The 11779-nt window shown below is 35.5% G+C and overlaps 1 protein-coding gene across 1 annotated transcript; it reads right to left on the bottom strand.

Annotated features, from left to right (window-relative positions):
* Positions 1-209: 209 nt before the first annotated feature.
* Positions 210-10864, bottom strand: CCNE2 (cyclin E2). The gene is made up of 11 exons (XM_036875329.2): positions 10832-10864; positions 10651-10729; positions 10514-10567; positions 9237-9388; positions 8229-8364; positions 6121-6267; positions 4951-5046; positions 3490-3624; positions 1644-1755; positions 1024-1181; positions 210-610 (listed from the first exon to the last, which is right to left on the bottom strand). The coding sequence occupies exons 1-11, from the start codon at positions 10843-10845 to the stop codon at positions 497-499; spliced, it is 1197 nt and encodes a 398-aa protein (XP_036731224.1). The 5' UTR covers positions 10846-10864; the 3' UTR covers positions 210-496.
* Positions 10865-11779: the final 915 nt, after the last annotated feature.

Genomic DNA, 11779 nt, shown 5'->3' with positions numbered 1-11779 from the left:
GTCACCTTATTACAAAATTAAATCTTTGTAAACAAGTTTAAATTTAATTTCTAAGAACCAAATTGCACTAGTCAAGAGTATTAATTTTGAGAATCTTAAAACTAGATTCCAAGTACTGTACCCTTTAAACTAATACTTTTATAGTCCAGAACTCCAATGATAAAATTCCTAGTTTATCAAGATAAAAATAGTAACACTGGATCAAAAAAATTGTTATGGCATAAACCATGGTTGGCCTCTATCCAGTCACCTTGGGAATGAAGTCATCTTTGTAAACAAGTCCTGCTGTTTCTTTAAACAGCTAACGGGAATTAAATAAGTTTCTTCCTTAGTGCCAAATTTAAGTGGTTTTTTTAAAATCAAAGAATGGCAGTGAAACTTCTGAATTGGCTAGGACAGACATACCACTATTGTCCTGTAAAAGTTTAGTAGTTCAGTTATATGAAATTCTACCCAGTACTTGGCCAATTCCAACTTATTTGCTTAGTTAACTTCTTTAGTGTTTTCCTGGTGGTTTTTCAGTACTCTTTGGTGGTGTCATAATGCCTCCACTGCACACTGGTGACAACTGTCCCTCCTTCCTAAAGGTATTCATGTAATTTACTTCATCCTGTACATGGGAAAAGAATTATTCAGAAATTAACAGCTAAGATAAAGCACTGACATAGTAAAACAAAGTCAAACCAGACTTTTCGGTACTAATTTGAAACCACTTAGGTTTAAGACAATGGTCTCTGTCTTTACAACTATGACTAGTCATATTCTAGAGGTCCGACAATTTAAACTGCCTGTAACTATATTTTTTTAAACTCTTGACTAACTAGCATTGATTGTGAGACATTTCAGAAATCCTGCTTTTGCTGCAAAGTTATTTAACTTTTCTACATTGTGAAATCCATATGCCCATTAAACTCTCTCTCCCCTTACCATCTTATATAACTGCCTGAAGCATTAACTATTCCATTGTATCCTTTATCAGTGATTTACTGGATAGTAATACCAAAAAAACCCATAAGAACATACCAGCATAGCCAGATAATTTGTGTGTGTCTGGATATTGTGTCTATCTTCCATAGAAATCTTCTTAAAAATCTTCAGCTTCACTGGACTAGTACTTTTTACTACACTGACAAAAGGTACCATCCAGTCTACACATTCAGAAATGTTGTCCCATTCCAAACCTAGATAAAGTTAGAAAAATGTGAAAGCTACATTAGAAACTAACATATGCCTAATGTACTTGGCTCTTGCTTCCAAATGCAAAGAGTTATTTTAACTCATTTATCAGTAAACTTAGCAAGTCAAAACAGATAATCACTCTCAAACTATGTTTATAATTTTTCAACTTTGAGGGAGAAAATGACTTAGAGCTTTTAACCAGTACCTTCTGCAAATGAAATTAAAATTGTCAAAACCCAAAGAACTCTTAAGGCAGAGCTATAATGATGTTGATAAGTTCAGAGGGATTTAAATTTCCATTTGGCCTTATTTGTTTGTGGATTTAAGTGCGGATTAGAAAGTACTTCTAACAGAAGGGAAGGTAAGCACTAAACTGCCAAGTTTTTTCAGTTAAGTTCTCATTTAGCAAGATGTTAAAGTTAATAATAGTCTCTAAAAGTTTACAGGATAACAAAGTGTCTTACCTGAGGCTTTCTTAACCACTTCAATAGAGGTAAAATGGCACAGCGCGGCAGCAGCCAGTATTCGGTACTGGAACTCTAATGAACTGATGGCTAGAATACACAGATCTAAAAGCTAACAAAGGAAAAAGTAAAAGTACAAGTATTAGGAGGAGAAGGATTGAGTATTACATGTTGCTACTAAATATCAGCTGACTAAGATTGTAAAATGCTACGATGTAGATCATATGCCAAGAACTGCTAAAACTACAGAGACCCAAAGATAAATAAGCCACCACCCTGAGGAATTGGAGTCTTGGGATTGTAGGTTTGGAAGTAAATAGAAAATAAAGGGTTGTTATGATGCAGTGTGACATGTACTAGTAGGAAGTGCACCCAATCCAGAGTGAAGTCAGGGAAGGCTTCCACTTAAATAAATCTTAAAGGACAAGTTAGCCAGGAAGATTGGAAGGTAGAGAATTGTCTAGGTATAGGAAACATTTGCAAAGATAAATGAGAAAGTATTATTTTCCCTTGGAACTCAAGTAGTTCACAACACTTAAAGTAAAAAATAAGCAGAGTACATTTCCTTCGTTCTTTATTTTTTTTTAAATTGGGGGTGAGGGTTAGTTGTAGAAGCATGGCCTGCCTAGATTAGATCATAAAGGGTCTTTAAGAAGTCAGAACCTTATAGTTATGCCTGATTATTAAAAATACTAGATTTAAATCAGGAAAGTTACATTTTAAGAATGATCCCTTAGACTATGGTAAAACAGATACACAAGAAGGGAACATGTTTCTAAACAGATTAAGAGGCAGTATAATCGAGTAAGGAAATATAAGGCTTTAATAGAGCTGAACAAGGAGCTATGGAATGGTATAAAAAGCCCAGATTTCAGAGGCCATAGGTAAAACCTGTCCAGTGGAAAACTTAATATTTGCCTCCATGGGTCCAGAAGGTAGAAACCATGAGGGGAGGAGTTGAAAATGAATTGTTACTATTTTATACCTCTAGAAACTATTTCTGTGTTGTATATCAGCTTATCAAAGATTTACCCTCTGTATGCAAAGGGTGTAGCTGACTTTTGTAATCTGGGCTGCTGGGGATTCTGATGGAAAAATTAAGCCTTCATTAGGAAGTTCTACAAAAAGAACCAATTCTAATATATTTACTGATTATCCAGCTTTAGTGTTCATAACGTGTTTACTAAACTTAAGTTAAATTTCAGCCTAGGTTACTTAAAATCCATCCCAAAATTCCATAATCCCTTCAATTCCATATGGGAGATTTTCATATCCTACATAGAATAAGAATGTGCACTTTCTTCACTTACATGTGGCAGTTCCAGTAGCCTTTAGATACTACTTAGCAGAAGTAGGCAGGTAAGAATGGTACCCCTTTCCTCTAATGGGTTACTTTATTAGAATATTTGTTTTGCTGGCCTAGAAGTTTAATTTGAACTTAGAATATTTTTAAAAAATTTAACAGTAAGGTAATTTTAATTTTAATATATAAAATAGGTACCCTGTATATTCAAATATAAAAAAATAAGATAATCATACAGAATAAGTTCATACTGTTATAAAGCCTAAAGACAACTGGCTGAAAAATACTTTCCCCATTTTATATTTAACTGTTTTGGACTCCTCTAATGAATGAAAAATACTCCAAGTTTAAAAACTGTTCTAGAATTATTAAGGAACGTAAATAGAGGACAATTTCATGCATCAGAAGTTTTATTCTTGTCAATAAAGGAGTGAATTTAATTCAGTATTCTGTTACTTTGTTTTTTAGCCTACTTAAAGACTAAATACACTAAACAAAACCTATAATTAATGATAATATTAGCCATGTACTCAATAATAATACCTGAGCTATTTGAGTGAACTTTTCCTGAGAATACTGAGGTAGAAGAATTTTACAAGCATCTTTAAGAGCGTCAACTTGGAGGAAGAGTTTTAGCCAGGAGATGACTGTTACAGGACAAAGTTCCCATTTTAAAGCCTGTTAATAAAATTGAAAATGTGTTAATAAATGTAGGTATATAGACACATTATTTAACTATTAGGTAATCATTTAAACTTTATTTACTTTAGGCTTGTTTCTTCCTAGTAATTTTATTCTGACCCCTTTTATTAAAAATATTTATAGATACCTCACAATCTAAACTGTTTTATTGATATAGACTCCTTTATTTTCTGGTGTCTTTATTTTACAAAGTTCATTCAGCCTATTACATCTCCACTTTTCTCATTTCATGTAGCACCTGCTCTTCCAAATCTGTTCTTTACTTTATTGCAACTGCCTTTTCCCTTGTATTCATTGATTTCACAACTAATTCCATTCAGATCTTCCAAGAACTGATTATAGACTTTCTTTATTCCAGTATCTCTAATGGCTCTGGTCAAAATGTAGAAGTTTTTTTAAAAAACAATAAATCCTAATTTATGATCTTTTTTCCATGAAGCCCTGGAACTTTACAATTTATAAGAAGTCTAAAATAAGAGAGATCAGTCTTAATTCCTATAGGACTGTGCAAGAATTTCGTCTTACATTTACATCCCCCTTAGATACTTCAAGTCTGAATCTGGATACTTCTATTAGAACAGTATCACTAGGCCAACAAGATCCCATTCTAATAGAGCTGTCAATTTGTTTATAGTTTGTAAACATAATTTCTAATATATAAATTTGTAATGTATATAGTTTAATTTGTGAAAGTCATATTGATTGTATTTTCTTGTTTGTCATCTTTATAAACCTATTATGTCCAAATTTAATTATATAGTAGTATTTCTAGTAGTAACTAATATTCACCCTTTTTTTTCTATTATATTTTATTTAAGTATAGTTGATTTCACCCTTTAATCACTAATTCAAGGTCTGACTAAACACCTTTGTGCTTCTCTCCACCCTTCTATTAATAGCCCTTTTTCTGCATATGGAAAGAAGAAAAAAGGCAGTGAAATAATTCTTATTATCTTCTGGAGGAAGGGAGAAATCAGAATTAAGATTTGAGATAATTGTTGGAATTCATTTATATACACAGGCTGTTAACTACCTGTGTTTTGAAGATGTCCTTAATCACTGTGAAATGAAGGAAGTAATACATTCTTAATATAGGAAACTTCAGACACAGAAAAAAGAGAGTTTACCGATTAAGTAAATCCCACTTTCATCTATACCATTGTCAATATTCAGATGGATTAACTTCTCTTTGAATTGGATATTAATACTAACCTCAGTTTTGACTACTTAACACTGTGTAGTCTTTAAGATTCAGTAATAACTATTAGAAAACTGCAGCTAGAAATAAAATATAATTATTACCTTTAATATAATGAGTTCCATCCTTAAGATATCCTCTTCACTGCAAGCACCATCAGTGACATAAGCAAACTCTTGAAGCTTAGGCGCATAGATTTCCTTTAGAATGAATGGGTATTTAAAATTAATATTAAGTACAGTTGAGATTGAGATTTAAAAGAAGTGTATATAAACTATATACAAGCTTCATTTTTAAGGACAGTTTCACAAAGTGATTACAGATTTTAGTAAAACAATTGCTGTAAGAGCCAAAGCAACCTTTCAAAGATATTTTTCATCTCTAGATACCTAAATTAACCAAATATTGATCAAGACTTATTTTCATAGAATTGGTCTTGAATCTTAAACAGTATTTTAGTCACTTATTTCAGTTAAACAAAAGCCAAACTTGTTATAAGTATATTGGGCAGACCAAAAAAAGACACTCAACAAGTAAGATCTAGAAACTGAAAACACTTCCTTAGTACAAAAGAATGTTTTAATCAAAAAATAATGCAATTTGACGACATGTCTGTCTTAACAGTCCAGAGAAGCAACAACTAGAATGATCAAAGGGGAGTAGAAGAGATGCTTGCCACAGATGAGAACAGGCTAAAGATGATTTTAGTGTAGAAAGATACCTGAAACAGTATGGTTTCAGATAAGAATAGACTGAATACAAACTTACTTATCAAATTTGGCAGAATTTGGGGATAGGCCTTAAAGTTCAAAAGACAAATTTGGAAGGAAAATACATGTAAGGAAATTAAATGCATGAATCATAGTCCTCATCAAAATACAGGCTTGAAGACTTTCAGGTGAAGGTTTTAATGATATCCACAATGTATTGTCTAAGAAAAGTAGATTGAAATTGTGTGAAGGAAAATCTCAGGCAGGAAAAGAGTTGCCTTTTATCCTGGTAACACCCTCAGACACAGAACAGTTAGGTTGGCTATAAACCATTATTCTAACCCAACATAGCATTTATTTCATTTGATTGGTTTCTTTATTTTTAAAGACCATTCTGTTGAATCCAAATGCCATAATTATGTGTAATAGAAGCAGTGTTGGTCATGAGCCATTTCACCTAAACACCAATTCCAGAATGTAAACCAGAGTTATATATTCTCTAGGACTAATGTGTTAATAAAATTATGGGGTAAATATCTCTCTGGATAAACTTTGAGAACTTACCTCAAGTTTGGAAGCAATGAACAATGAGGTAATTCCAATGAGCTGAAGCATATTTTTATTTATATCCTTTTGTGTCAACATAAATCTATCAAAAAAGTCTTGCGCAAGATAAAATGTTTCCCTATGCAGTGTGTATACTTCACATACCTAGAGAAAAATCCAAACTTTTAATTATTATTCCATGAATTTATCCAAATTAGGAAATTAACCATTTAGCATAGCAGACTTAAGAATACTTTTTAAGCCCACCTTTGCTTTTTTAGTATACCAAAGTTAAGATGAGGGGGATGGTATTAATACATACTAATAGGGTAAACAATTCAATTACTGTCCTCATTTACTCTTAGTAGTTGTTACAGTTTTTTTCATATGGGCCTAATGCATCTATTCCGATACATTTATACTTTCTGACTATGAATGAGAACTCTTTTCTGTTAATTTCCTAATTGTTTAATGCTGACAAATGGGTGAGTTTTTATGTTTAATTTATATTATTCTAATAGTGCCAATTGATATAGCTGATTCTCTTCATCATTCTAGGAGACTACAATGACAGCTGTTTCTTTCAATACTTCTATCTTTTCATGTTTTACTGCACTGGCTTAGAATATTGAAGAAAACTGAGTAATTCTGGTGATAGACAACGTCTTTATCTTATCCTGTGTTTCTGATTATTATGGGAATTCCCCTAATATTTCACTATTACTAATTTCCACATTTACTATAGGGGAAAGCTTTTAATCGTGAAAATAACACCATGAAATAGGGAACATTATCCCCATTTTGAAGATGAAACCGAGGGATAGAGATAAATGAGTTTCTAATAAACTTATGTGTAAAGGAAGTCTCCTAGTTCTAGTTTACTATACATTTTAAAATCAGGAATGGGTATTGAATTTCAAAAAAAATGTCTTTCACATCTACTGAGACCTTAGAATTTCTCCTTTAAACTATTAAGGTAATAAATAGATTTTCAAATCCTGAACTGAATACACTAAGGAAAAATAGAGTTTAACACTCCTCTGTATTTATTCTATTTGGTTTTTAATATGTAAACTTTGAGAGAAAATAGGTATAAATTTGACAAGACAACTACTGGATAAGAACATAACATAAAAAGCTAAAAAGTAAAAAAATACAACACAATTTGTGCTTAAGTTGCTTCCACGATCCCTGTGCATTCAGAAAAAGTCAAAACCCAACTACCTTCTTATACTCACATGATTGTAGAAGCTTTCGTTCTGGTCATAATAAGGAATAAGATGACCTGACTTACAAAGACAATGTTTTATAGTCTTAAGAACTTTTCTGGTAGTTTCTAAAATTTACTCAGCCATGTGTTACACACCAAAAAGCCTAGTCTTTCCCTTTTTAAAATGTGTAACCTCTATCTTAAAAACAGGGAAACTACATAGTAACTCTCCAAGGGTTGTGGGAAAATCAGTTGTCAACACAAGTTTTCCTTAATAATCTGAGAGAGACTTAAAATTATTTTCCAGAGAAAGGGAATGGGCCTAAACAAGTGAGAAAATTCTGGCACTAATCTTTAGGGTCTTCAGGATCACTGTTGAACTCTTTTAGACTAATGGTACAGTGTATTTCTGAAAGGAATAGAGGTTATGTGATAATGGGAAGCTACATGGAGCCTAGAAGGCTTTTAGCTTCTGGCCATTCAAAGCTTCCTTATCGTTTAGGACATAGAAATCAGGATTCTAAATTGTAATTTGATTTTGGTGACATAGCAAAGAACTGAGGGCCGTGAAGCCTAGTCCTGGTTCTTTACTTTGCATAGCAGAATTCAAAATCTTGTTAGCTATATATGCTCTTTATCTTAGTTATCCTTAACACCTAGAACAGTGCCTGGTACATAGCAATACCCACAGATAACACAAATCCTGAATTGGGTTTGGGTTGTATGTGATGTAGTGGTTGTATCCTCATGACTTTTCTCTTACATAGTAGACATTTTCCATTTTGGTATCCTCAATTATAGTTAAGTATCCCAAAGGACATGGCAATGATAGGGTACATAGGAGCACATTTATGTCTAAATGGTTTTCCATCATATAGAGACAAAGGAAATTCGTATTGTTGGAACAGGAACATACCTCTAAAAGCCAGTCTAGAAGTATTGACCTCATCTGTGGTTCCAAGTCAGAATGTAGAACTTCAAAATGTTTGTCATGAACATATCTGGTCTCTTTTTTTAACATGTTTAACCAAACGTCTTTTGAACATCCCCAGCTATGCAAAGGAGGAAAACAAATAATTTGTGTGATCTACACATATACAAGGTATCTGTTTTATATAGAATAAACTCAGATTTTAGACACTGAAATCCAACTTTCAATTATAACTTGGAGAAGCTCTTAGGAAAAAATGCTACGTTAACTACCAGAAACCATTTTTTCAGCATGAAAACCTAGAAGCCTGAAATTACACAGCAAGAACTTGGACTATGATAATCTAAGTTGATGGATTTTAAAAGAGTGCTTTCTAGTCCCCATTGATTTACAAAGTATAAAGTTTCTTGTTTAACCATGTTTTCTCAAACCAACACTGAAAAGCTAAATATTAAAGCACATGTTCCCTGTAGAGACAAGTCTCAATCATCTTCAAATAGATCATCAATAATAGAATTACTTACAATTGGGGGTAAGATGGGACAGAGTATGGGGAGTAGGAGGGTTGGTGGGTTTAAATGTCTAAGTTCATTAATTTGCTTATTAAAGCCAAATATAAATTACTACACTGCATGTTTTGTATAAGCTGTACCTCTTTCACTAACTAGAAGTATAGACAAGCTTGGTAAGAAACAATTGATACATCAAATGAAAATGCTGTATATGTTAAAATGCTTCCATCTTAACAATTTAGATAAATTACACTCCATTAAAAGGGTGACTCAGTTCTGATAAGGCTTACTCAGCAAACAAATGAAAGTATGGAGTCAAATGTTTTAAAGACCCTTATCATTTACAAAAAGCACTACTCTCGTGTAAATATTAGCATTTTAATGAGTTTTTCTATCTGTAATGAAGGCAAAATCTCAATAGTGTCATGTATTAAATCAGTACAATTTTATTTTGACATTAAATTACTGAAATTTTTCTTACCTTAAATCAGGCAGAGGTGAAGGATTAATAAAAAGATTTTTAAATCTGTAATTCGTAAATCTTGAGAAGTCACTTGTTCGTAGTTCTTTGTGGGGTGTTTCAATGATAAAGCAAGGACTGATCCCCCCAGATAATACAGGTGGCCAACAATTCTGTTATTAAAAAAATAAAAAGAATATGACCAGAAAGCTTTTGTCTTTGTTCAAAAATGGAAGCAAGTATTTCTAAAGTGTATAATTTTCCCCAAACACCATCATCAGCTAATATTGCTGACAATATAGTTAATCTGACATGTACTTTATAAATAAGCTATATAGCTCATACAGATCTTCATAAAGAGTAATAGATGGGATGTTTCAGTCAAAATATATTTCTGGAAACACAAGATGTTAGGTCTTAGGGGAGGGGAAGAAAACAATTATCTGTGGTCAAATACTAATCACTTTCCAGGATTATAAACTAGAAGTTCTCCCTCTGTATTTAGCAGTAGTGGCAAGGACACCTTGTTTTATAAAGAGCTATTTCCCAATTAAGCCTACTCTGATACTTTAGAACTGGATCTAGTGTAATCACTTGAACTAAAGGATGGGAAGGGAGGGATAAGGGGGAAAAGGGGGCACTACTATTAGCAGACATAATGTAGGGGGGAGCACAGGGAGGGCTGTACAACACAAGACAAGTAGTGACTCTGTAGCATCTTACTACGCTGATGGACAGTGACTGTAATGGGGGTGTGTGGTGGGGACTTGATAATAGGGGGAGTCTACTAACCATAATGTTGCTCATGTAATTGCACATTAATGATATAAAAAATAGTTAAAGGACCCTTTCCTCAATAAGTGTTGGTTTCAAAGAGAACCACTGTCTCTAAGATGTTTTCTGGACAACACATAGAAAAGGAGGTAGCAAAGGGCTGGGTGCCAATCTCAGGGACTTATCCTATTTATGCCCCAAGGAGCTGCTGTTAGGACCCTCTGCTATAGTCAGAGAGGGAACAAAGAGCAGTACATTGGACAGATTAGGCGGGCCCTGGTGCACCAGGCAGCTCCATGAGGGAGGGTTTTACAAAGAGGAACCAGCTGCTTCAGGCAAACTTACTCTGCAGCTGTAGCAGAATTTCAGGCAGATAGAAACCACCCGAATATGAGCATCTTCCTGCTGACCTTTGGGTCCTTTATAAGTGTCAGAGGATTCTACTGCAAAGCAGTAACAGAATTCAATTCTTACCCATCTTGCATTTGTTTCCCCCAAACCCACCCAGCCCAGTTCTGCTTTACCCTTATCTCATATTGATGTTTCTTGGTGACCTCCTCTTTCCTTTTTTTGACATCCTGGAAAATAGAAAAGGCCACTGTTAAACTAACGTTCCAGCAAGGATTTCTCTCCTCTCTCTCCCTCTCTCCCCTTAACTCACCTGGGCTATTTTTCTCCTCTTGGCCTGTGGGGAATCCGTCGGGCTGGGCTGGGGCTGCTGCTTAGCTTGTAAACGGCTACTGTAATAAATTTTTTAAAAGGAGGTTTAGTTAGTAAATCATGCCTTTCAAATGCAGCAGCTAAATTTGACATATCTAAGCATATCTCCAAGACAGTGTTACCTGCGTCTTGACATTCTCTTCTTTCAAGTGTGGAACCTCTGGAGAGGAGAGGAAAAACCAGAGTCAAATACATTGTCATCCATATTCTTCAAGTGCCAGTTAGACACTGATTCAGAGGTTACAGTTAAGTTCCTCAGGAGATGGTCTGAGCCATTTTACCATGCTGTCTTCTGCATTATATTAGTTATCTCATGGTATTAATTTTGGAATCATCCTGCATTTCCACAACCGAATGTACAGCCGGGACGCGAGTGTCAAAAACTTACAAAGCATCCCCCAACACCCCGAATACCCAGGGAGGCAAATCTCCCCCAAATTGGTCTTTCCTGCACCCTCCACCCTCTCTCTACCCTGCACAACCCGAGAGGGGCTTGGGCACTCCCACGTCCTCCCTGCCATCCTGAACAAGCCACCGAAGAGGGGGTTGTGGAGGCGAAACGCTGTGGAGAAGCCGGTTCCGCGCCAATTTGGAGAGCTGCAGTGGCGGGGAAGCAGGGGGCGGAGGGAACGAAGACTTGTAAGTCACGTCCTTCAGTCGCCTTCCCCTCCTTCCCAGCTTCATCGGGCCCTGCCCGTCGCTTGGAGGGGCACCGGGACCCTGACTCCAGATTGTTGGGGGAGGGGAGTGAAGGAATTAAAGAAGGGGACACGGGGCTGGTTGGGGAATTTTCTCCCGGTGAAAGGAACCAAGACCCCATGCTCTCTCCCGCGGGATAGCTCCGCAAATTGAAGGTGGGAGAAAGGGGCCCCTAGGATGAGGGGATTTTCCGCGGCCGCCTACTTACGGGCAGCCCTCCACCCCACCACCCCCCACCTCCCAGCTTCCCCGATCCCAGCCAAGAATCCTGACAGGGACGGAAGGCGGACGCCTCTACCCCTCAGCCACCTAATGCTCAGCCTTCACACTCTTCCTCTCCCAGGGTCCTGCCTGAGGGATGGATCGGCCCA

The sequence above is a fragment of the Manis pentadactyla genome, chromosome 3, assembly GCF_030020395.1.
Source record: "Manis pentadactyla isolate mManPen7 chromosome 3, mManPen7.hap1, whole genome shotgun sequence".
Taxonomy (NCBI): domain Eukaryota; kingdom Metazoa; phylum Chordata; class Mammalia; order Pholidota; family Manidae; genus Manis; species Manis pentadactyla.
This window is presented reverse-complemented; position numbering and strand designations above follow the sequence as displayed.

Excerpts from the sequence above, each read along its gene's own strand:
- CCNE2 (XM_036875329.2), bottom strand. Across the intron at positions 1,756-3,489 it reads AGTTCACTCAAATAGCTCAG|CTTTTAGATCTGTGTATTCT; the intron begins GTATTATTATTG and ends TTCCTTTGTTAG. Across the intron at positions 611-1,023 it reads CAAATTATCTGGCTATGCTG|GATGAAGTAAATTACATGAA; the intron begins GTATGTTCTTAT and ends TCCCATGTACAG.